This window comes from Rhincodon typus, chromosome 4 (assembly GCF_021869965.1).
Source record: "Rhincodon typus isolate 14 chromosome 4, sRhiTyp1.1, whole genome shotgun sequence".
In the NCBI taxonomy this organism is placed as follows: domain Eukaryota; kingdom Metazoa; phylum Chordata; class Chondrichthyes; order Orectolobiformes; family Rhincodontidae; genus Rhincodon; species Rhincodon typus.
Window position 1 is genome coordinate 111,716,842 of NC_063335.1, and position 22,855 is coordinate 111,739,696.

Sequence of the window (22,855 nt, forward strand, 5' to 3'; positions counted from 1 at the left end):
TTTCTTCACTCAGAGAGTTGTGAACCTGTGGAATTCTCTCCCACAGGAAGCTGTTGGGGGCAGTTTGTTAGATATATTCAAGAGGGAGCTGGACATGACCCTTGTGGCTAAGGAGAGGCCAAGAGGTATGGAGAGAAAGCAGGAGTGGAATACTGAAATGGCATGATCATATTGAATGGTGGTGCAGGCTCGAAGGGCCGAATAGCCTACTCCTACACCTATTTTCTGTGTATCCTTGTTTCAGGGAAGGAAATCTCCATCTGCCATCCTCACCTGGTCTGGCCTACATGTGGCTGTAGACCCACAGCAATGTGGTTGACTTTTAACTGCCCTTTGAAATGTCCTACCAAGTCACTCAGTTCAAGGGCTGCTAGGGATGGGCAACAAATTCTGGCCCAGCCATGTCCCATGAGTGAATAAAAAGAAAGTTACATTTATGACCCTGAGTCCAGGCTCCCTCACAATTGGAAATGTCCTCTCTACATCTGGCCTGTCAAAGCCTTCCCTAATCTTCAAGGCCTCTATCACGTCACCCTCTTTCCTTGGGTCTCTTCAATCATCCCGAATGACCATAACTTCTTACTTCAGATAATGTGCTGGTGAATCATTTCAGTGCTATCCCCATTACTGAGGGACCACCATATTGATGGTTGGAATATTGGAGCTGTGCACGTTACTCTGTATGTGGACCAACCGAAGGGTTCCCAATAGGTGAACATAACTGCTTTTAAACAAAACATTCTGCCCCCTTTGAGATGAATCATAGTTTTTAAACGGCCTTATTAAAATCTACCACTGCATCTCGTGGTCGGTGCAGACCTCAATCTGTTGGTTTGTCTGCTATCGAGGGTGATATTTTCCAAGAAGCACGTGTTCTCCTTATCCTTCCAGCCAAACTCTACCTAGTGATACTCCTGATATTGCCTGTAGTTAACAGACAGTGGAGAACACAGTGACATGGGGGTGTTTGCTTTGATAATTACACTGGGCCACCCAAAACACCACTTCCTGCCACCCACCCCACCCCAGTCCGTGTTGAACAAACTACAGTCATCTCAAGAACATTAGCAACAATGTCAGAGAATGACGATGAAGAGGTCTGTTCTAGAGTCACAGAGTTATACAGCATGGAAACACACCCTTCGGTCCAACTTGTCCACGCCAACTAGACATCTCCATCTGACCTAGTCCCATTTGCCAGCATTTGGCCCATATCACTGTAAATGACTTCCTCTGGCAGATCATTCCATACATGCACCAACTTCTGTGTGAAAAAGTTACCACTCATGACCTCTTTAAATCTTTTCCCTCTCACCTCAAACCTATACCCTCTAGTTTTGGACTCCCCTACCCTGGGTAAAAAGACCGCAGCTATTCACCCTATTCATGCCCCTCATGTTTTTATAAACTTCTATAAGGTCACACCTTTCAGCCTCTGACGCTCCAGGTAAAAAAAAATGCCCCAGCCTATTCAGGCCTCTCTCTGTAACTCAAGCCCTCCAGGCCCAGCAACATCCTTGTAAATCTTTTCTAACCCTTTCAAGTTTTCCTTCCACTATACCAACAGCCATGTCATTCATTTTATTTGTGATACTGCTGACATCAGCTTGAGTGCCCAAGAAAGTGTTTTAAAGTGCTTGATTCAGCTGCAGATGATGTGTCCCATCCACCCTCACTTCAACTCGAGCCTCCCTTTCTGATGAGCCACTGCTGGCTGTTTAATCAGTAACAGTGACCCTGCAGCCAAAATAGAACACGAAAGGTTCTCCTGCAAAAGCTAACCCTCCTGTTGTACCCCTCAAAAAGCTTGGTTCACTTCATCAAAAGACAAGGAGCCTTGGTACAGTGTGGAGTCCTCACTTGTAAGACTTTTTTGAATATATTCATTCATGGGATGTGGGCGTTGTTGGCTTAGCCATCCCTAATTACCTTGAAGGCAGTTAAGGGCCAGCAATGGGTCTGAAGTTACAATAAGTCCACACTGGGTAAGGACAGCAGATTTCTTTCTCTAAAGGACATCTGTGAACTGAGTGGGCTTTCCCCACAACAATAAACAGTGATTTCACCATCGCCATCAGGCTTGTGTTTTTCAAATACCAGAATTGTATGAAATTCAAATGTCACCATTGTGTAATGGGTTAACAAGGGGAGGTGCTGGCCTAGTGATGTTATCGCTGGACTATTATTCCAGAGACCCAGATAACGTTCTGGGGACCCAGGTTCAAATCCCACCATGGCAGATGGTGGAATTTGAATTCAATAAAAATATCTGGAATTAAGAATCTAATGATGACCATGAATTGATTGCTGGAAAAAAAACACTAATGCCCTTTAGGGAAAGAAACTGCCATCCTTACCTGGTCTGGCCTACATGTGACTTCAGACTCACAGCAATGTGGGTGACTCTGAGCTGCCCTCTGGGCAATTAGGGATGGGCAATAAATGCTGCCTTCTTCAGTGACGTCCTCATCCTGTTAATGAATAAAGGAAAAGAAATTGCCCTGGTGGGCTTTGATGCTCTGTCCCCACAGCTTTAGCCTGAGGACCTGAATTGTTCAGTCAGTGGCATTACCACCATAAAACCATGAAAACTGGTAGCCAATGGGATCAGAGAAATCCCATGGGAATTAAGGATGTAATGAAGCTGTCATGCCAGGCAGTCAAAAGTTTGAGAAGAGAGAATGGCTTAATATTGCCATGTGTTACAGCATGTATATTGTGTATAGATCTGCCCCAACTTGCAGCATGGTTTGTATACCTTGAACTTGTAGTCTATGTTGCTAGTCCAGTGCAATTCTGAGGGAGTGCTGCACTGTCAGAGGTGTCAGATGGGACATGCTATCTATTCACTCAGGTGGACACAGACTACTTCAAAAACAAGCAGGGGAGGTGTTGCCACTTCCACCAGCATTTGTTAAAACAAATGGTATGGTCATTATCACATTGATGGTGGGAGTTTGATGTTTATAGATCAGCTGCTATGTTTCCATACAGTACAACAGTGAATATCCTTCAACAAATACATCACCAACAATTAGCATTTTGGGAGATGCTGAGTTTATGAAAGGTGCTAAATAAACATATGTCCTTTCTTTCATCATCCACAAGTCGATATTATCTTTATCACACAAAATCAAAATAATTGTAGAATTTGACAAGAGTAAATTTGAAAGCATCCTTGCATGATTAATTTTTCCCTCCTTGTATTCACATTGGAAACCAATAAAATTCATTTCTGCAAAATGAGATATCATTCTGAACTGTAGCACATGTAACAGTGCAATGATTTAATTAATGGGACTGGTAAATATTTGTTCTCAGGATTTGAAGTGAAATGCGTCACGACATGTTCTGGGGCTAAACTTTCAACAGATAAAGGCAGCCAGCATTGAGTTCTTGTGTCGCAGTGGTGGTTTCCTTACCTCTGGGTTTAAGTCTCACTTTGTGACTAGGTGGCCAGCAGATTGATGATCAGATGGCAAATCCTTCTAATATGCTTACAGCAGCTGGTAAGAGTGGGAGAGTTTCCTGGGCAGCCTCCGAACGTTAAAATACTGGAATGTGCAGCTTCCTGCTGAGGGCAAAGTCATCCAGAAGAACCACCACATAAACTCAGAGGTTGTTGGATGAAAGGGTCTCTTCTGAGCCATCGCAAGCATAGGAACAACGTAAGAACATAAGAAATAGGAGCAGGAGTAGGCCATTTGGCCTGTTGAGCCTGCTGCGCCATTCAATAAAATCATGGTTGATCTTTTCAGTTCCACTTACCCACCCTCTCACCATAACCCTTAATTCCTCTTTTGTTCAAAAATCTGTCTTCGCCTGAAACGATCACTTCCATTTAGAAGGACAAGGGCAGCAGACATATGGGAACACCACCACCTCCAAGTTCCCCTTCATGCCACTCACCGTCCTGAGTCGGAAATATATCACCATTCCTTCACTGTCGCTGGGTCAAAATCCTGGAATTCCCTCCCTAATGGCATTGAGGGTCAACCCACAGCAGGTGGACTGCAGCGGTTCATGAAGGCAGCTCACCACCACCTTCTCAAGGGGCAACTAGGGTTGGGCAATAAATGCTGGCAAGCCAGCGACACCCACATCCCACAAATGAATAAAAAAAAAACATTCAATGAGGTATCCTCAACTGTTTCACTGGGCAGGGAATTCCACAGATTCACAACCCTTTGGGTGAAGATGTTCCTCCACAACTCAGTCCTAAATCTGCTCTCCCTTATTTTTAGGCTTAATTGGTCCTGGTAACATTGATAAAACATCTAGATAAGGACAAATTATTCCACTTAGAGAGCTGATGGGACGTGGAATGCTCTGCCTGAAGGGGTGGTGGAAGCTGACATCACTAAAAAAAAATAAAGAGGGTGTTGGACACCTTAGTTGAGAATTAGGAGCGAGCAGAGTTATGGGTAAAAAGTGTTAGCAGATGGGACTGCTCTTCCGAAAAGAGCGAGCAGAGGAATGATAGACTCCATCTGTGCTGCAATCTTCTATACTTCTGTGATATATATGTCGATACACTGAACCTTCTTTATTTTGTGGTTCCTTTGGAGTTTCTGCTTGTTAGAATCACTGATATATCTGATTTTTGTGATCTAATCCCTTGTGAATTGTAACAGTTGCTAGATTTGTTGAAATAAGTTAAAGACATCACTGTATCAAAGGTTGGTATGTTTGTTTGTGTCTTAGCCATTTATGCTACAACCTTAAAAAGATTTTTTAAAAATATATTTTTCCTCAAATGGTTGACTCACTAGTACACACTGGCCTTTTGCCACTTAACAAGCTCATTAACACGAGGGAAAGTGTCACTGTGTGTTGTGTGATCCTCCTACATAGTGAAGGGTGAAAGAATTTATTGCTGTCAGTGAGGGGTTCAAGCCAGAGCCACTAGTCCATTATTTAGTATTGTGTCACGCTGCTGCATTTAGGGACTCTGAAAAACACTTGCATACATGCAAAATAGGAGGAAAAGATAAACCTAAAAATCTTTGAATGCATTGACATTTAACAGCCATGTAAATCACTTAATTAGGAGCCTCTAATGAAGCAAATGTACAGCTGCGGATTGGATAAATACTTAAAGGGAAAGCAGGAGAGAGGGCCTAACTGGGTGGCTCCTCCAAAGAACTGGTTTGAGCTCAATGGGCCAAATGGCCTTCTATATTTTATGATTCCATATTGTCCTCAGTGAGCTGTAGAATCAACCAAATTTCAATCACCAACCTCCTTTCATGCCTACAGCTGCAGAGCCCACTGTTCCATCCTTAGAACAGAGAAGATTACCAGGTATTTTAGTAGCGCTCTCCATAATTATGAACTCCTTTAATGCATGAAATAGGGGCATTCAGTTACTCGGATATGCCCTTGAGGTGATGTAGCCTGCAAACTTATGGGGCTCAGCAGTGGAATGAGGCTTTCATCTTTGATGGGCTGATTGGCCCTCGTATGTACCAGGAATGGGTTGGGTTCTTGATGAGTAAGGGGATAAGGAGATGCAGTTTCCTGTGGCTGAACGGTTAGTGAACAGAGGATGCATTTGAGTGAAGTTGGCAGTACAGAAGATAAGGATAAGGAGATAAAGAGATCATGTTTTACTGACTGAGTTGTGATCTGGATTACACTGCTGGAGGAGTCACTGTTAGCAATCACTTTAAAAGGGAATGGAGTGAGTACTGAAAGGGTGTGGTTGCAGCGGCATTTAGTAAGAGCAAGGGGGATGGGAATGCATTCCCTAGCTTGACCCATGTACTTACATTGGTGTGATAGGATGAATGGCCTCCTTCTGTCTGGATGAGCCAATGAGCTGAGCTTTTCCTGCAGGTTTCAGGACCTCAGCCCCCATTTGCTGGGGGCCAGGCTGGACAGTTTTGCCTTCAGGCTGTGTTATAATTGGTCACCTCTGAATACACTGTCTGGGAAGGAGAGTGGGAGGATCCCTCACATTACAGACACCTGGGAACTCAGCAGGAGAGGTAACTGCTGCTGCTGAGGCCCAAAGGAGACGCTGGGGAACCTCAACATGGAGGCCCCAACATTGGAGCTGAAGGAAATTAAAATTAGTAACAAAGATGCATTGGAGAAATTAGTGGGGTTAAATTCCTGGGACCTGATGTTCTACATGCCACAGTGGTGAAAGAGGTCACTACAGAGATAGTTACATAGATACATTGATGACCATTGTTACATTGATAACTATCTCCCAAAATCCTTTCGATTCTGGAATGCTTACAGCACATTGCTGGAGCAAATGTCACTCCAGTATTGTAGAAGAGAAAGAGAAAGAGACATAGAGAAAACAGGGAACTGCAGGCCCATTGGCCTACATTAGTCATAGGGAGTGTGCTAGAATCAATTGTAAAAGATTTGATAAGTGGATACATGGTTTTGGTATAGTCAACATGGATTTGCGAATGGACAATCGTGCTTGACCAACTTGTTAGAATTCTTTGAGGATGTTATGGACAGAATTGATAAAAATAACCATTTGGTTGTTCAACACTTGAGTATTGCTTAGAAAAGACCCATCCTACTGTAGCCTTTCATCTTGTACCCAGCAGGATGATTTACGGGAAATAACACAGCAAAAGGATAAATAGCATTTATATTGTATGAGAGGAGAATCACGAATGGTCAGCAAGTGGTCTCTGATTGGTAGAAGTGTTGTCTTAGATAATGAAGCATGTAATAACGACTGACAGTTAACTGCCAATCTTTGTTTAAATGTTAAAACAGGCAGTTTGACTCTGATCAATAGAAATGAATCAGAGAATGGCTTCCTGCTGATTTGTTGAGTTGAAGCAGGTGCTGTACATGTTGCTTCTATCTTGCAAAGAACAGGATAATGTGTATTAGTGTATGTAGCTTCCAGGACACACACGTCTGGCTCACTGCAAGCCCAACAAACAATCCTAATTTGTTAATTCTCTATATTGAGTATAGAATATTGAGTGGATATTATTCAATTACATCGCACATTGAAAACTGTGTTGCATGTTTTGCAAGCATAAGTGTACAGTCAGTGCCATCCATCTTACAAGCAGCCAAAGGTTTATGATGTTTGATACAATTTAACAGTCTTTGTGGCATACGTGGCATCACCTTGGCACTGAAATTCATATACCACGTTACTCATTTGTGCACAGGCAGAATGTCATTTTAATTCGATGGCAGCATCTGTTGGTGGGAACCACCACTCCATTTGCTACTGAACCTGCTCCTTAACCCAGGTGTTTTTTGGGAGCACCATGGATGATTTCAGATTGGTTCCTCAGTTTGCATGATATGCATCAATGAACATATGCATACAAACCTGGTCAGGGTAACCATTATCTCACAGAATTGCTTTGATCCTATTTCAAGGTCAAGCTTGCATGATGTAAAAATGGCATGGACAATATGAGGTTATTGATAAGATGAATATTACAGTGAGTAGGAATCTCAATGCATGGACTGATCAATGGGGGAAAGCAGTAGCTCAGTTGGCTGGACAGCTGGTTTGCAGTGTAGCATGATATGAACAGTATGGGTTCAATTCCACCCCCAATAGAGTTTACCATGAAGGTCCTGCTTTCTCAAAATCACCCCTCACCTGAGGCATGGTGACCCTTGGGTTAAATACACAATCCATCTCCCCCTCCCCCCACTTCTCTCTGTCTAATGAGAGAGCAGTCCAATGGTCCCCCACGATTATGGCTGCTATTAATATTGACCAGGTTGGCAGTTACCAATTTCTCAACTTGTGCATCATCTCTCACAGCCTAAATGTCATTTTCCCTTGACTTTGGTTTTAATGATTTAAAAAGAAAAGCTACAACAGAATGCGTCTTCAGCAATATTCAAGAACTGATAAAGGGGAGTAGATGGGAGTAGATAACATACCTGGATTTTCAGAAGATTTTTGTTAACGTAAGAGGTTGCTTTACACAGTTAAAGCACACTGTAAGATTCACCTTGACAATAACCTCATAAATAGTGTCTGTGGTAATTTTTTGGAATTTTGAGTTAGCTAACAGCAGGAGGAGTTAATTTAATTTCCTGTCATGTTTGGCACAATGTTGTGGCCTGAAGGGCCCATTCCTGTGCTGTACTGTTCTATATTCTGTGTTCTAAACAGTAAATGGGTCACTTTCACATTGGCAGGCTGTGCATTGTTGGGAACCACAAGGATCAATACTTGGGGAACCCAGCTGTTTACAATGGATATCAATGATTTGATTTGGGAACGAAATGTCACATTCTGGAGTTTGCGAATAACACAATTAGATGGCTGAAATAACTGCACAGAGGCTGGTATCCTGTCACCAAGTCACCCTTTATTTACTTGCGCACTTGAGCTGTGGCTCGGAGTCAGTCCCCTGGACTGAGGAGATTCTAAATCCCCTGTTTATATTGGTCAGCCAGGGCTTCCTGATTGGCCCAGGTTAAAAACCCCAGGCAAGAACCTCATAATCAATGAGATCCGCCTGGTTCCAATCACTACAATGGCAATGTGTACTCTGAAAAGTGGCTTCAAGAGCATTTGAACAGGCTTATGATGGGCAAGAACTGGGCAGATAGAATATAATGTGGAAAAATATGTGGTCATCCACTTTGGGAGGAAGAACAGATATGCAGTGTATTTCTGAAATGCTAAGAGATAAGGGAGATGATGGCCTGGCAGTGTTATCACTGGAGATGGTCTTAATCTGGAGACCCAGATACTGTTCGGTTTTCAAATTCCAACAAGTTTGAATTCAAATAAAAAAAAAAATCTGGAATTAAGAATCTAATGATGACTGTGAAGCCATTGTCATAAAAAAAACCCATCTGTTTCACTAATGCCCTTTAGGGAAGGAAACTGACATCCTTTCCTACAAGTGACTCCAGACCCAAAGCTGGTTGACTCTTACATGTCCTCTAAGCAATCAGGGGTGGGCAGTCAATGTGCCAATTGTGCTCCTTTCCTGTGAAGAGATTAAAAAAAGAAATTGTAGACTAAAAGGGACCTCCATGTCCTTGTTGAGGCTAATATGCAGGTGCAAGAAGTTTTTGTGAATACTAAAGCATTGACAGCCTTTATTGCAAGAGGATTTGATTACAGGAATAGCAGAGTTTTGCCTTAATTATATTCAATCCTTACAAAGAGTTGTTAGACTGCACCTGGAATACTATATGCAGTACCTCACCTTAGCGAGGATATTATTGTCCTGGAGTGATTGTAACAAATGTTCCTGGGATGGTAGGACTGTCCTATGAAGAGAAAGTGGAGAAACTGGATTTGTATCCTTTAGCATTTCCCAGAATGAGAGGTGTTCTGATTGAAACCTACAAAATACTTATGTGGTACAGTAGATGCAGGTAAGATGTTTTCACTGGTTGTAGAGTCTAAAACAAGGGGACACAGTTTCCAAGAAACGGCAAATTAGGACCAAGGTGAGAAGAAACGTATTTACTCAGGTTGTGAATCTTTGGAATACTGTACCTCAAAGGGCTGTGGAAGCTCAGTCATTGAGTTTGTTTAAAGTAGAGACTGATATATTTCTAAATAGTGGTGACACAAAAGGATACAGTGGTAGTGTAATACTTTTTTTGCTTTATTCATTCACGGGATGAAGGCATTACTGGCCAGGCCATCATTTATTGCCCATTCCTAATTGCTCAGAGGGCAGTTAAGAGTCAACCTCATTGCTGTGGCTAGACCAGGTAAGGATGGCCGTTTCCTTCCCTAAAGGACATTAGTGAACCAGATGGGTTTTTCCAACAATTGACAATGGATTCATGATCATTATTAGACTCTTAATTCCAGATTTATTTTGATTGAATTCAGATTCCACCATCTGCCATGACAGGATTTAAACCTGGGTCCCCAGAACGTTATTTGGCTCTCTGGATTAACAGGCCAGCGATAATACCACTAGGCCATTACCTCCCCTGATATGTTCCTGAGTTAGAGCTGCAGGAAACAATGGGAAGAAACTCCTGGGCTCCAGGAAGTACATGTCAATTGAAGTCATGGATTTTGAATGTGGCAGTCATCTATTTTCTAACTCTCCTCTGAAACAATCCCTCGACTACAGGGAAAGTTCAGGCCCAGAATCTATCTGGAACTCGTGTTGCTGCAGATCCACGCAGGCCTATAAATCCATCACCATGTCGACCTGTCCTGTGTTGGTAACATAACTGCAGAGAGCTAGGCTCCAGCATCTCTCTATCCCCTACTTAAGCAATTGGGTGACCCTACAATTATGGGCAAAGCCAACAGTGTCACTGAGATCAGTGCCAAATGGAAGTTAGAAAATACAGGTGGCAGATAGAGATACTTCCCAGGGACAGAAGTAATGTTTTCAGATGGAACAAAAGTGCACTTAAGAACATGTTTCTAAAGATGATGGATGCTGGGTTCAATTCTAAATGGCTTGTGTTTTCTGTTGTTGTTGCAAATCTCCTTAGTGATCATGTTTTATCCTTTTGATAGGGCGGCAGAAACACAATGCACATATGGTTCGGTGCCCTCTCTGTTAGATTGTAGCTCTCCATTTGTGCATTTTCAAGGAAATCCTGTAAGTGGTGTGACTGTATTCAAGGTGCAGCTCAGTGTGCTAATGTCGGCTTGTCAAATAGAAATATGTTTGGAGGAGCAGTACGAATCTAAGGGAAAAGTATCCCACTTTCCCTTGGAAAAAGGTGCCCCATTTTCAACTGTGGATGGGTTGGGAGCATTCTCTTCAGAATCCAAAGGTTGTAGTTTCGAATCTGATTCCCAAGCACAAGCACAAAAATCTAAGTTTGACACTGCAGTGTCCGAGTGCCCCAGATACGATCTTTCAGATGTGATGGGAAGCCCTGCTTGACTTCTCAGACAGAGGGAAAGGATCCAATGACATTGGTATGAAGAACAGCAGAAGATAATGGCCAGTGTCCTGGTTAATGCTTGTCACGCAAGCAGATTATCTGATCGTATGACAGTCAAATTGTTTACACAGAGGGTGGTTTGCGTGTGGAATGAACTTCCTCAGGAAGTGGTGGATGTTGGTACAGTTACAGCGTTTAAAAGACATTTGCATAAGTACATGAATGGGAAAGGTTTGGAGGGATAGGGGCCAGGAGCAAGCAGGTGGGACTAGTTTAGAAATAACAGTGTGGTGCTGGAGGAACACAGCAGGCCAGGCAGCATCAGAGGAGCAGGAAAGCTGATGTTTCGGGTCGGGACCTAGTTTAGTTTGGGATTATGTTTGGCACGGACTGGTTGGACCAAAGGTTCTGTGTGGTATGACTCTATGACTGTTTACAGGTGCTTGCTGTGTGTGCGCACCTGTCCTGCATTGTAACAGTTGCCACACTTCAAAGAAGAGTGGTAAAGTGCTTTGAGACTTTGTGAAAGGTGCTGCATAAATTCAGCTATTAATATATAAACAGGCTGGGCCTCAGAATCTAAACTGTACTATCTCAATTTAGATTATAATTATACCATCTTATATCAATTCTATGGTGTGTTGAACTGTGCCCAGATAGATTTGTAAAATTTCTCGGCAAGAATAGGGACTGAGACGAAGAGAAGTGTCTTCACTCCAAGAGCAGATGACTCCTCCAGTGGGGTGCATCCTGTCATCCCCCTGTTTCCTTTTGAGGAAGTTGCACTTGGAGACCTGAACAGGTTCCCAAGCCCTTCGCTGCCTTGCCTGTTGTCCTGACGACCAGTGACCAATGGATGGAGTGCAGGTATGTGCGCCTTTCCAGCAGACCCTGAGGATGCTGGACCTGGGTCTTCATGGCAACCACCAACCTGTCCATGGAGATGGCCAGACGGTCACATGACTCTCTGCCCTCCTGCAGCTTTTGGGCAATGACGGTCATCCCTGTCTGATGCTCCTGGTCCTCCCAGTGCATGTGGACAAAGTCCCTGATTGCCAACACCACAGGATCCTCTCCTGCCTGGGGCTGAGCAGGTGCCTGGTCTCTGGCCGCCCTCCCAATGCCAGCGACCTGGGGCACTACTTCCTCCACCGGCTGCGGAGCTGCCACAGTGAGGAGCTTCACCAGGTTGATGGCTAACAGTGGTGTGAAATGTATGGCACTGATAGCAGGGTCACTGGGAGAGGTACAGTGCTATTATAACTGGTACTTACTTGGTTGGCAGATCTTGGATGGCATCCCCCAAGAGCAGCCCCAGTCTTCACCTGCAGGGGTCGCCTCGTGGAAGGTGAGGAGCCTAATGTCACCCATACAGGCTCCCTCTGCCCTATTGGGGCTGCTGTTGCCTGAAATGAAAGAAACAGAGGGGTTAAGTGAGGTAAAAGTCTGAGGTTTAGCTGCTGGTGCTGGTTCAGGGGGTCAAATAATGAGGTGTCTTGAGTGGGTGAGGAGGCAGTATGGAGGGCTTACAGGTTTAGTTGGGAGGGGCAGTTTGAGGGGCATTACTTGGGTAGTGACAGTCGAGCATGAGTCTTGGTGACAGTAGAGATAGAGTGAGTGTGAGGCAGCAGAGAGGAGTGCGGTACTTGTCCTGGTGGAGTGGAGAAGGTCATTGAACCTTCTTATGACACTTCATGCCATTTCCTCCTCACTGTGGAAGTGGAACTGACCCAGGTGGTGATCTTAGAGCAGGCTGGCAGAATCTGGTGGCTTGGTCTGCTCTGGTGATCTTCCGGGGAGAACATTCCTAAATGTTGCACCACCTCCTTGACTGGGACCTCCCGGCCCCTGCTGGAAAATAATCCCTTTCTCCGACATGTCCAGATTCTGTCTGTCACCAAATTTCGAATGCTGTTGCTCGCCGGGTATTTGAAAGATTGTTCAGGGGTGCCTGGGCTGTGGGTAATATCTGCTGAAACGTGAGTTATTCCAGGAGCAGCATGTGGTAAAATGGGGCTGGAATCGGACATTAAAGATGTCGATGAGGCAGGGCTGGTAGCTAATGTGCTGCGATTTGTGAAGGTAATGTGAAAAATCTAATGATGGGAGTCCCTCCAAAAGAGCTCCAACGCAACTCATACTCAGCCAAAAAGAGGTAAGATTCAACCCAGTGTCTATACGTGGAGATAAGGAATCAAGAGATGGAGGTTGGAGTCATCAGAATTCAGGATCTATATCTTTGACATGCAGAACGCATTTGGATTTGATATACCAGCAATGGAAATTTACACAAAGTTAGAAACATGGAAACTAGGAACAAGGCCCTTCAGCCCTTCAAGCCTGCACCACTATTCTGTATGATCATGGCTGATCCTCTATCTCAATGCCATACTCTGGGATGATGCTCTGATTTAACTAGAGGAGAAGCTTTGTAACAAGCGTACAGTTTAAAATAGGGGCCGTCGTATCACAGTAGTAGTGTTCCTCTCTCTGAGTTGGGAGGCCTAGAATCATGTCCAGAACTGTGTGCCAACATGTCTGAACAGGTTGATTAGAAATATCAGCAATGTAAAATGGACACCAACAAAACAAGTTGTGCACCCAACTTTGCAAATCATCCTTATGGTATATTGAATATGCAATGAGTTCTTTCTTACTTGTTTAGTGGGTGTGGATCAGGATGTTCGGTCAGCATTTATTGTCCATCCCTAATTGCCCAGAGGGCAGTTCAGAGTCAACCACATTGCTGTGGGTCTGGAGTCACACATAGGCCAGACCAGGTAAAGATGACAGTTTCCTTCCCTAAAGGGTATTAGTGAACCTGATGGGTTTTTTTGTGACTGTGTTGTTGGGGTCACTATTAAAGAGACTAGCTTTCAATCCTTGATTTAGTTTTAAAATTAATTGAAATTAAATTCCAGTTATGAGGAAGTGCCACTCAACCTGAAACATTAACTCTGATTTCTCTCCACATTTGCTGCTAGATGTGCTGAGCTTTTCCAGCAATTTCTGTTTTTGTTTCTGATTTACAGCATCCGCAGTTTGTTCGGTGTAATCTCTCCATTGTTTCAATGCAATGCAACATCCATGTATCATTTGTATTGCACTTAACCAAAGGATTGCTGTCATGATTTGTCTCAGACACCTTTAGATCTTGTCCTTCAACAAGTTAAGCAGGATGTCAGAGCTTGGTGAAACATTTAACTGACAGAAACTCTTGTCTTTATCTGCGCTAGGTGCCCATTTCTTCGGAAAGGTTTACTCTGCAGCAGCAAGCGTCCTGAGACCAACCATCAACAAGTTTTTTTATCTCCGCACTCTAGACTGACAGCGTTACCTAAGGTCGTTGTTGGCGAGCCAAGTGGAACAGTTGCCTGTGTTTCTGTTGAGGCTGTTTCTCTCTGGGGTGGAAAAATGCAGCCAAGAGACAGGAGGCTGTGTTGTTCCCTGGTGGTGGTAACGCTACTCCTGTGCCTGAGTGGGGCAAGGCAGTCTGCTCCTTCATCGGCAGCGCGGGGGTCTGACCTTTCAACAGGAAAGCCCGGGGAAGCTCACAGACGGGTGAAACGCGGCTGGGTGTGGAATCAGTTCTTTGTGCTGGAGGAATACACAGGCACGGACCCATTATATGTAGGGAAGGTAAGCGACTTTCTTTGTTAATGCCCATTTGAACACCTCCCCCCAATCTTACATTTCCAGTTGTTTCCCTCTCATCTGAATGAAGTTCCAGCCCCAACAGGATGTTTCAAGACACTTAAGGTGTGAATGTGGCTGCAGTCCCCTGTGTGCATTGATTTGACAGAGGCGTGTCTTCCACTGAAATGGCATGGTGAGGAATTCGGGAGCATCTAACCCCATCTCACGTGTGATTTCAGTCGCATTCGCAAATTACTAAACCGTGCAAATGGTGACACCAAGAATAACTGAGTTATAACATGAGACACAGCTTTCTCCAACTTTAATTAATTGATGAAGCACAGAAGGAGGCCATTCAGCCAATCATGCCTGTACTGGCTCTTTGAGTGGTTATCCAATTGATCACAATCCATTTCTGTGCCCCATCATCTCGCAAACATTGTCCTTTACAGATATTTATCCAATTTGCCCTTCAGACATTGTATTCCAGATCATAATTTACTGCGCAATTCGTTCTCCTCAAAACTCCTCTAGCGCTTTTGGCAACTTACTTAAATCTTCATTGTCTAGTTACCCAACCCTCTGCCACTCAAAGCAGTATCTTGCAAATTCATTCAAAAAAATACTTGACGATTGTGAACACTTCCATGAAATCCTACCTTAATCTTGTTTCTGCCCGAAGGAGAGAAACTCCATTTTCTCAAGTTTCGCCTTGTAACTGAAACCTTTCATCCCACTTGCTATTCTCATAAATCTGCGCTGTACCCTCTCCAGAGTTTTGACATCTTTCCCATGAACAAGGTCCTTGTCAACGTAATTGTTTGAAATCCCCCGAATGCCAGTGAGTGATTCATGGAGAACCAAGTGGTTCGACAAGATTTTTATTACAACTCATGGGAATGACTGTAACTCCATTACTGCTTTGCTCATGAATAAGTCTGTCAGACTGTTGTGTTTCTTGGAGCTAGAGTGACTATAACCTTTTCTGTTCCTTTAACATTAAATATTTGAGCATTGGTTCCACCAACAATTTGAATGAGTCTTGTGCACATTTGATTTACAAATACATGTGGTTTATAAAGAGCAGTGTGGCTTTGCATGTAAATATTGAATTGGTTGGAAGGGTGTTACTACTGGTGCTGGTTGTTAGCTTTAGCCCAGGGGGATCTTGTGGTCCACTGGTAATGTCCTTACCTCACTTGAGCCCTGAGCTTAAGTCCCACCTGCTCCAGAGATGTGCAATAAAATCTCTGAACGGGATGCTTCAAAAAGATAATGCAAACAGATGGTAATACTTTGCTTGTAAGTCTCTAATTGGCTACATAAGTCTTTTACTGGTGGCAGTCAGCAGTTTGAAAAAAATACAAAAAAAAATGCCTTTTTGATTTTGATGGTGGGAAAGTCACTCAGTTGTGTGTAATAATGCTTCTGAGTATAAAGATAGACAAAAAAAGATAAAAATCAGTGAATACTAACAAAAACACAGCTTTGCACTGGAAAAGCTCAGCAGGTCTGGCAGCATCTGTGCAGAGGAAACAGAGTTAATGCTTTGAGGCCAGTGTCCCTTCTTCAGAACTGATAGCAGCTACAAACAGGTGGTATTTATACGGGGAGTAGGGGCTGGATGGGGGAGAAGGAGTGAGGAGATAGGTGGGGACAAAGCTCAAAGAGAGAGAGAGTGAGGGAGAGAAAGGGTTAGGCAGATAAAGGGATTGAGATAGCACGCCAGGGATGAAAAGAAGGTGATACTGTGAATTGTGAATTGAAAGCTGTGCTGAAAGCAAAGCATGTCACGGCAGGACCTGGGGTGTGGAAAGAGGTGTTCAGGCTGTAGAATTATTAAACTTGAAATTGAGTCCTGAAGGCTGTAATGTCTCCAGATGTCTTCCAGCTTGTGTCAAGTCTCACTGGAGCACTGCAGTAAAGCTGTGTTCCTTTAAAGGAAAAATTGCCTGATGGTCTATGTAAATCTGATGAAGGACAGAGGAGATCAACTGCTAAGCACATCATGCTGTCTACGCAGAGCGGTTGATACCATGTGGATAAACTGGTGGAAAACGAGACTTTTCTTTGCTGTTTTATCCACATCCCTGAGAGCAACCATCCATTTTGAAATCCTATGAGGTAATTCAGTAACTAGGCAGTGCCTTGTCTATCCAAGCTTAGAAAACATCATATACTTACCTTCCATTTGCTAAAATGGCCCAGGATGATATAATGAGGCAATGGAGGATTACCAACAGGAGTTTTGGGAGGCTAAGGGTGATTAGAGATCCATTGGAAAGGAGTGAATTTTCTTGTGGTGGGCTTTCTGGGCCAAACCAGTGAAAAAACCAAGAAAAAGAGGGTGAATTTGAATGGCTGACTGATGAGACTGATGATATCACTGGCGGAGGTGGAGATTGTTGAAGAGCAGGTGGCTGGGTGGGGGACAATTTTTTTGTTTTTGTTGAAAAGAACCCAAGTGTCAGGGATGGAGAAGCAAGACAGACAGAGCAAGGTCAGGGTTTTGGGATGAATTGCAGACCACAGCAACCATTGTATAGCACAAGTCGTCATCTTAACAAGTGGAAAACGTAGGACATGGGAGCGGGAATCAGCCACTTGTCCCTTCAAGCGCGCTCCGCAGTTTGGTAAGATCATGTCTGATCTGGTTGTGGTCTCAGCTCCACCTTCCTGTCTGGCCATTCATGACCCCTTGACTCAAATGTGTTACCTCGAGTTCTTATTTTTACAGCATAATGTATGTTTCTTTTACAATACAAAGGGTGACCTTATAGTGGTTTATAAAATCATGAGGGGTATAGATAAAGTGAATGGCAGGGGGATTTCAAGGCTAGGGGGTATATTTTTAAGGTGAGAAGAGAAAGATTTAAAAAGGACATGAGGGGCAACTTTTTTACACAGAGAGTGGTTTGCGTGTGGAATGAACTTCCAGAGGAAGTGGTGGTGGATACGGGTACAGTTACACTATTTAAAAGACATTTTGATAAGTACATGAATAAGTACATGAATAGGAAATGTTTGGAGGATATGGGCCAAGCGCAGGCAGGTGGGACTGCCTGGGATTATGTTTGGGATTTAGTTTGGGATTATGGTCAGCACCAACTGGTTGTCCCGAAGGGTCTGTTTCTGTACTGTATGACCCTATGACTCTGTGATTCCCTAGACTATGAAAGCAGGTCTAACCTAGCCCGAAATAAACTCAATGATCCTGCCACCACTGTTTCATGGAGAAGAGAATTCCACAGACTAACTACCCAGTGAAAGGAAACATTTCTATTTTAAGACTAAGACCTCTTATTCTTAAACTTTGTGTTTGAGTTCTAGTCTTTGCTGCGAGGGTGAAGAGTGTAGAGGGTTGAAGAGTGGTTGGGGAAAGGGTTGTCGTGGGGAGCTCAGATGGATATTGCTGTGATAGAGTCTAACATGTTGAGTTCCCTACATATGAACTATTTCTGTGTAATGCAGTGGAACTGATGTAGTGCACTGTCAAGTTGTATACAAATATACTCCATTAAACTGCAAAACCTGCTACCACACTGGTAGTTGAGGTAAATAGTTAAGGGACAGCTCTACGAATAAATGAGGGAGAAAAGAATGGATATTTATACTCGTGGTGTTCGAGGAGAAGAAGTGGCAGAACTTATAACTCAAAAGAGAGCACTGAGACCTCAAAAGGTCACAAAGGAATACTTGTCAGCCGTCTGATTGAGAATGGTGAATTGATATTACAGTTCAGAGACCTAAAAGCATGAGTTATAAATTCCAGTGCATTGCTGAGAAAGGGTTGGATTATGAAAGGTTTAGGCCATCATAATGCACCTCACAAAATCACCGATGGTGGACCGAGCTTTGCCTTTGCCAGAGGCCCTGGACCACATGGAGGGCCCTGAACAACTTGATCAATCTGCACTGAGATTTCAGCAGATCTGAGCTGCCTCCAGCTTCAATCAGAAACCTGATATGGACCATGTTGGTGAATTATTGTCTGTGATTGACAGCAGTATCAATGCCATTTTCACCAGTCAAGGGACAGACCACAAATTAATTAAGGCCTGTGACTCCTATTTTAGCTTAAGGCATAGCCCCATCATAGACCTGGCAAATTGCAATCAGCACAGCCTGGAGCATGGAGAAACTATTGATTTTTAAAAAATATAAATGACCTAGACCATCCTACTGATAATTGACAAGATGGAAAATTAAGAGATGAGCTTATCAAGGATCCCATCATAGTAGAAGAGCTGGATGCCACTCTGTCAGAATTTTTGTGTTAGGAAAAGTGGCGCAGTTGCCAGACAAGCTGAACTTCACGAGCAGAACAAACTTTTCATCAAACTTTCCTACATTCTGACCCTGGAGTTCAACTCCATTCAGTTTGTTAATAAGAGAGATACCAAAGTACCAAGACAACAACCACAATGGCACCACTCATGTCATTGCTTCTTGTCTGTACTGCAGTGGGAAAGGCTCACATGTGCCAACCCTGCCCATTCAGTAATATTGTATGCCATGCGTGCCATCAGAAAGGCCCATATTCAGCGGGTTTGCTGAAGTAGAGATTTACAGGTTGTGGGACAAAAGTTTAAAATCAGACTGTTCCAATACACAATTGTCCAAGGAGTAGATGCCAATGAGGAACATCCCTCTTTGGGGAAGTGACAGACCAACAGGGTGATTTTTGGAATCCAGGTATCATGGTTGATGGTGAGAACACTACTTTTAAATTGGATATGGGGGGAGGGCATACCTTCCATTCTTTCCAAGCCAACGTGTCATTGAAGCCTCAGTTTCTCCAACCGTATTCCTTCAAATGTCAAGGTTTAGGAGGAATCCCAATAAGGACAGATGCAGGCTATTTCTGCAATGGGACGGAGGTCATTGATACTCTATTTGTCATTCCCAATCAGCACTGCTGTTTATTAAACAGAGGCAGCTTGCATGTTTGAATCACCTTTAATCATCAGCCACAACAGAATTGGATGGCAACTCATTACCTTGTGAGCCAGTCTTTGTGAAAGAAACATTATCCCTGGGACTGCAGGAGGATATTATAGATATTTAACTCCTCCTTCAGGAAAGGTTCGAAGGAACCGGATCAGGATGCACCAAAAGTGACAGTCACCAGCCACAAGGGGAAGTTCTAGACCTTCATCAGCTCCTTCAATAAAGAATGGAAGATGCAGCCGTAGGGATCTGTTTGATGAAGAGATTCACTGCTGTTGAGCCAATGATGATGAAGTCTCCACTGTTACTTTTGAGCAGTTGTGCCTTTTTTAAGATAGAGTGAGGAAGAAGTGAATCTACCTGATGATTCCACTGAGTAGAGTGGTTTGTTTTGGGAACCTGGTGTCAGGCATACAGATGTCACGGAACTGACTTTGAGTAATTAGGTCCTTGATGTTGAATGTGTTGTCTCAGTCAGACCTCGTTTGTTGCCACTGGATTTGGAGGAACTTGTAAAGCCACCGCTTCCCTGGGAGCTTGCGTTGCCTGCTGTAGGTTGACTGATCGTCCAAAGCATATAGAAACATGGTAGACACTGCTCCACAATAAACCAAGACCTTAGCTTGAGCTCCAAGACCTTAAATATGCTTTGCCCCAATTTGTCAAAGGCTGAGCGAGCGCATGATAAAAATTGTCCCCCATGACTTTGACCAGATAACCATGGGATGGAGCTGAATTATTTGAGATGTCAGATTCACCACTCCCCTGGTAAAACATCAGGATGGTAGCTCGGGAGAGTCCAATGAAAGAAGTACCGATGTTGCTCTATAATCCTTTCTCTCTTCCTCTCTCTCTCTGTATCTCTCTCTCTCTGTATCTCTCTCTCTCTCTCTGTCTCCCTCTCTCTCTCTGTCTCCCTCTCTCTCTCTCTCTATCTGCCTCTCTCTCGCTATCTCTCCCTCTCTCTCTCTCTCCCCCTGTCTGTCTCTCTCTGTCTCTCTCTCTCTTCCTCTCTCTACCTCTTTCTGCTCCTTTCAGTTACTCCTTAGTACTAACCTCTTCGGACATCATTACGTGTCTCCATGTCAAATGCTGTTCAATAACCTTCCTGTGAAGTGATCATTCTTATTGCAGTAAATGTGCTGCGTAAGTGCAATTTGTTGTGCCAACATTGAGCAGGATCCTGTAACAGGCCATATTGCAAGCTGTGGAGAAACCTGGCCAAGATACTATGAAGATTTATTTTCAGGAGCTCAGGAAGAGTAGCACCCTCTTCTCGGAGCTGCCCTTTGAAAAGGCAACTGCTGTAACCTGTCATTATCTGCGCCAGATGCCCTGCAGTGGGCTTCCCACTACCAGGCCCTGATGAATTAAATCCTCTTGCTGGTCAGCCAGCTGCTACTATTTTATAAACCTGGCATCAGCAGGACTTGTTGTCATCACATAAGGAAGTTCCTGGAGTTGTGGTGGAGCGTCGTGGTGATACCGCTGGGACAGCCCTGCTTGCTGTGAAATTACAATCAAAATGAAACCCCACTATGTGACTGGAAACTGAGCAAGGCTTCAAAGCACTGATCAACTGTCTTTTCAACGTAGGCAAGCCACACAAATCTTCGATCATATTGTGTGCTGAAAGGAGAGATGCATTCAACAAAGCATGGTATGTTACAGCATGCAAAGCGGCCATTCAGCCCATTGAACCTGCACACTTAGGAAGATTTATCCAACTAATCCTGATTGTGTCCCCAAAACCATGACAGTGTTTCCCCTTCACGTAATGGGCAGAGCTGATTTGCAAAAGGGAACGCCTTCATTTATTCCTGATAGATTCCACTTCTAGCTGCACCTGGCTTCCTTTTCTTCTTCCGCTTCGTGAACTGTTAGCCACAAATTATTAAAGTGAGCCACTGCTTTCCAAGGATGCTGCACACAACCCATTAGCAGCCCGTTCCTAATAGCAGCAGTGTGCCCTGACTACAAGATGCCTTGAGGCAGCTCACTCCTTCAACAGCACCTTCCAAAACCCATGACCACTGCCACCCTGAGGGACAGATAGATATACGGGAACACCACCCCCTGCAAGTTCCCCTCCGAGCCACTCACCATCCTGACTCGGAAATCTATCACTGTTCCTTTAGTGTCGCTGGGTTATAATCTGAAAATTTCCTTCCTAACAGCACGCACGCTTCAAGAAGGCAGCTCACCACCATCTTTTCCAGTACATTTAAGGACAAGCAATAAATACTGCTCTTGTTGGCAAGGCCCAGATCTGTTTATAAAAATGCTGCGCTCGTTCGATGCAATCAATTCTCTCTGGTATACTTCTTTCCCATTGTTCATTCTGTGCCCTTAAGAGGATATTTCTGGCCTTTGACTTTCCCTGCAATCTGCCAACTCAGTGTTGCTCTGTAGAAAATGGGAACATATCGTACAGAGTGGAATGGAATGGATTTGACTCCTGGTCTTGCAAACTCTTTGTGCCCACCCCGTCGAGGATGTTCACGAATTAATATTTAACTTTATTCCTTGGTTGATTAAGGAATGAAAGTTGCCCACTGGGAATGATTACGAATGCGAGTTAAAAGCTGAATTCCCAACATGGGAGGTCCAATATTCCATTCCTATCAGACTAAATTAACCACTCACTCTGCGATCACTGCTGTCTGTAATTAAATATTGATTCAGATTTGCAAATGGGGCTGTAGTCACCTTGTGACAGTCATCAGATAGGTCTATCATGAAATGAAACTTCACGCCTGGTAGAAAGGGGAGAAATAATCATTGAATAAAAGTAATAATTTCAGGGGTGAATGTTCATTGCTCATCCCATAGCTCATTTGAAGCTTTCTTGTGTTGTTTTTCTCCTGAGACATGCGAGATTGTTAATGAAACAACAAAATATTCTTCGAGATGTTAAGATGCCTGAAGTGTGTGATTTTTTTTTCTCTTCTGTCATAACCTTCAGCACCCTTAGCGTATTGCAATTACTTTACAAGGTAAAGAGGATAATTCAACACATTGAAGCTGACAATTAAAGCAAAAATATTCCATTGCATTGCAACTTGCAACAGACTGACTATGATTATCAACTAGGAAGGTTTTCTTAATTGGCCAGGGATGACGAGGTGAAAGATTGAAGCATAAATTTCTGACAGCATGAAAGGGGCATTTTATAAAAGTTGCTCAGGAATAGTGACAGATCAGAGGCAGTTTTGGAGAGAGAGAAAACTAACTTTTGTTGTACAAAAACAAAGGCTGCAGATACAGGAAATTTAAAAAAAAAATTGCATGCCTTGCTGGAAATAGTCAGCAGCTATTGAGGGAGGAACAGGGTTAATGTTTCAGATCTGCTGCGTCTCACCAGAGCCCAAAGAAACTCTGGTGAAATTTTACCAACTTAAAACATTAACTCTGTACCTCT

General features: G+C 43.6%; 1 protein-coding gene across 1 annotated transcript in view; it reads left to right on the top strand.

Moving 5' to 3' along the window:
• The first annotated feature begins 14,262 nt into the window (after positions 1 to 14,262).
• Positions 14,263 to 22,855, top strand: part of cdh7a (cadherin 7a) — a 131,712-nt gene continuing 123,119 nt past the window's right edge. The window contains exon 1 of the mRNA XM_048596199.1: positions 14,263 to 14,487. Within this exon, the coding sequence (XP_048452156.1) occupies positions 14,263 to 14,487 (225 nt within the window). The remainder of the gene's footprint in view (positions 14,488 to 22,855) is intronic.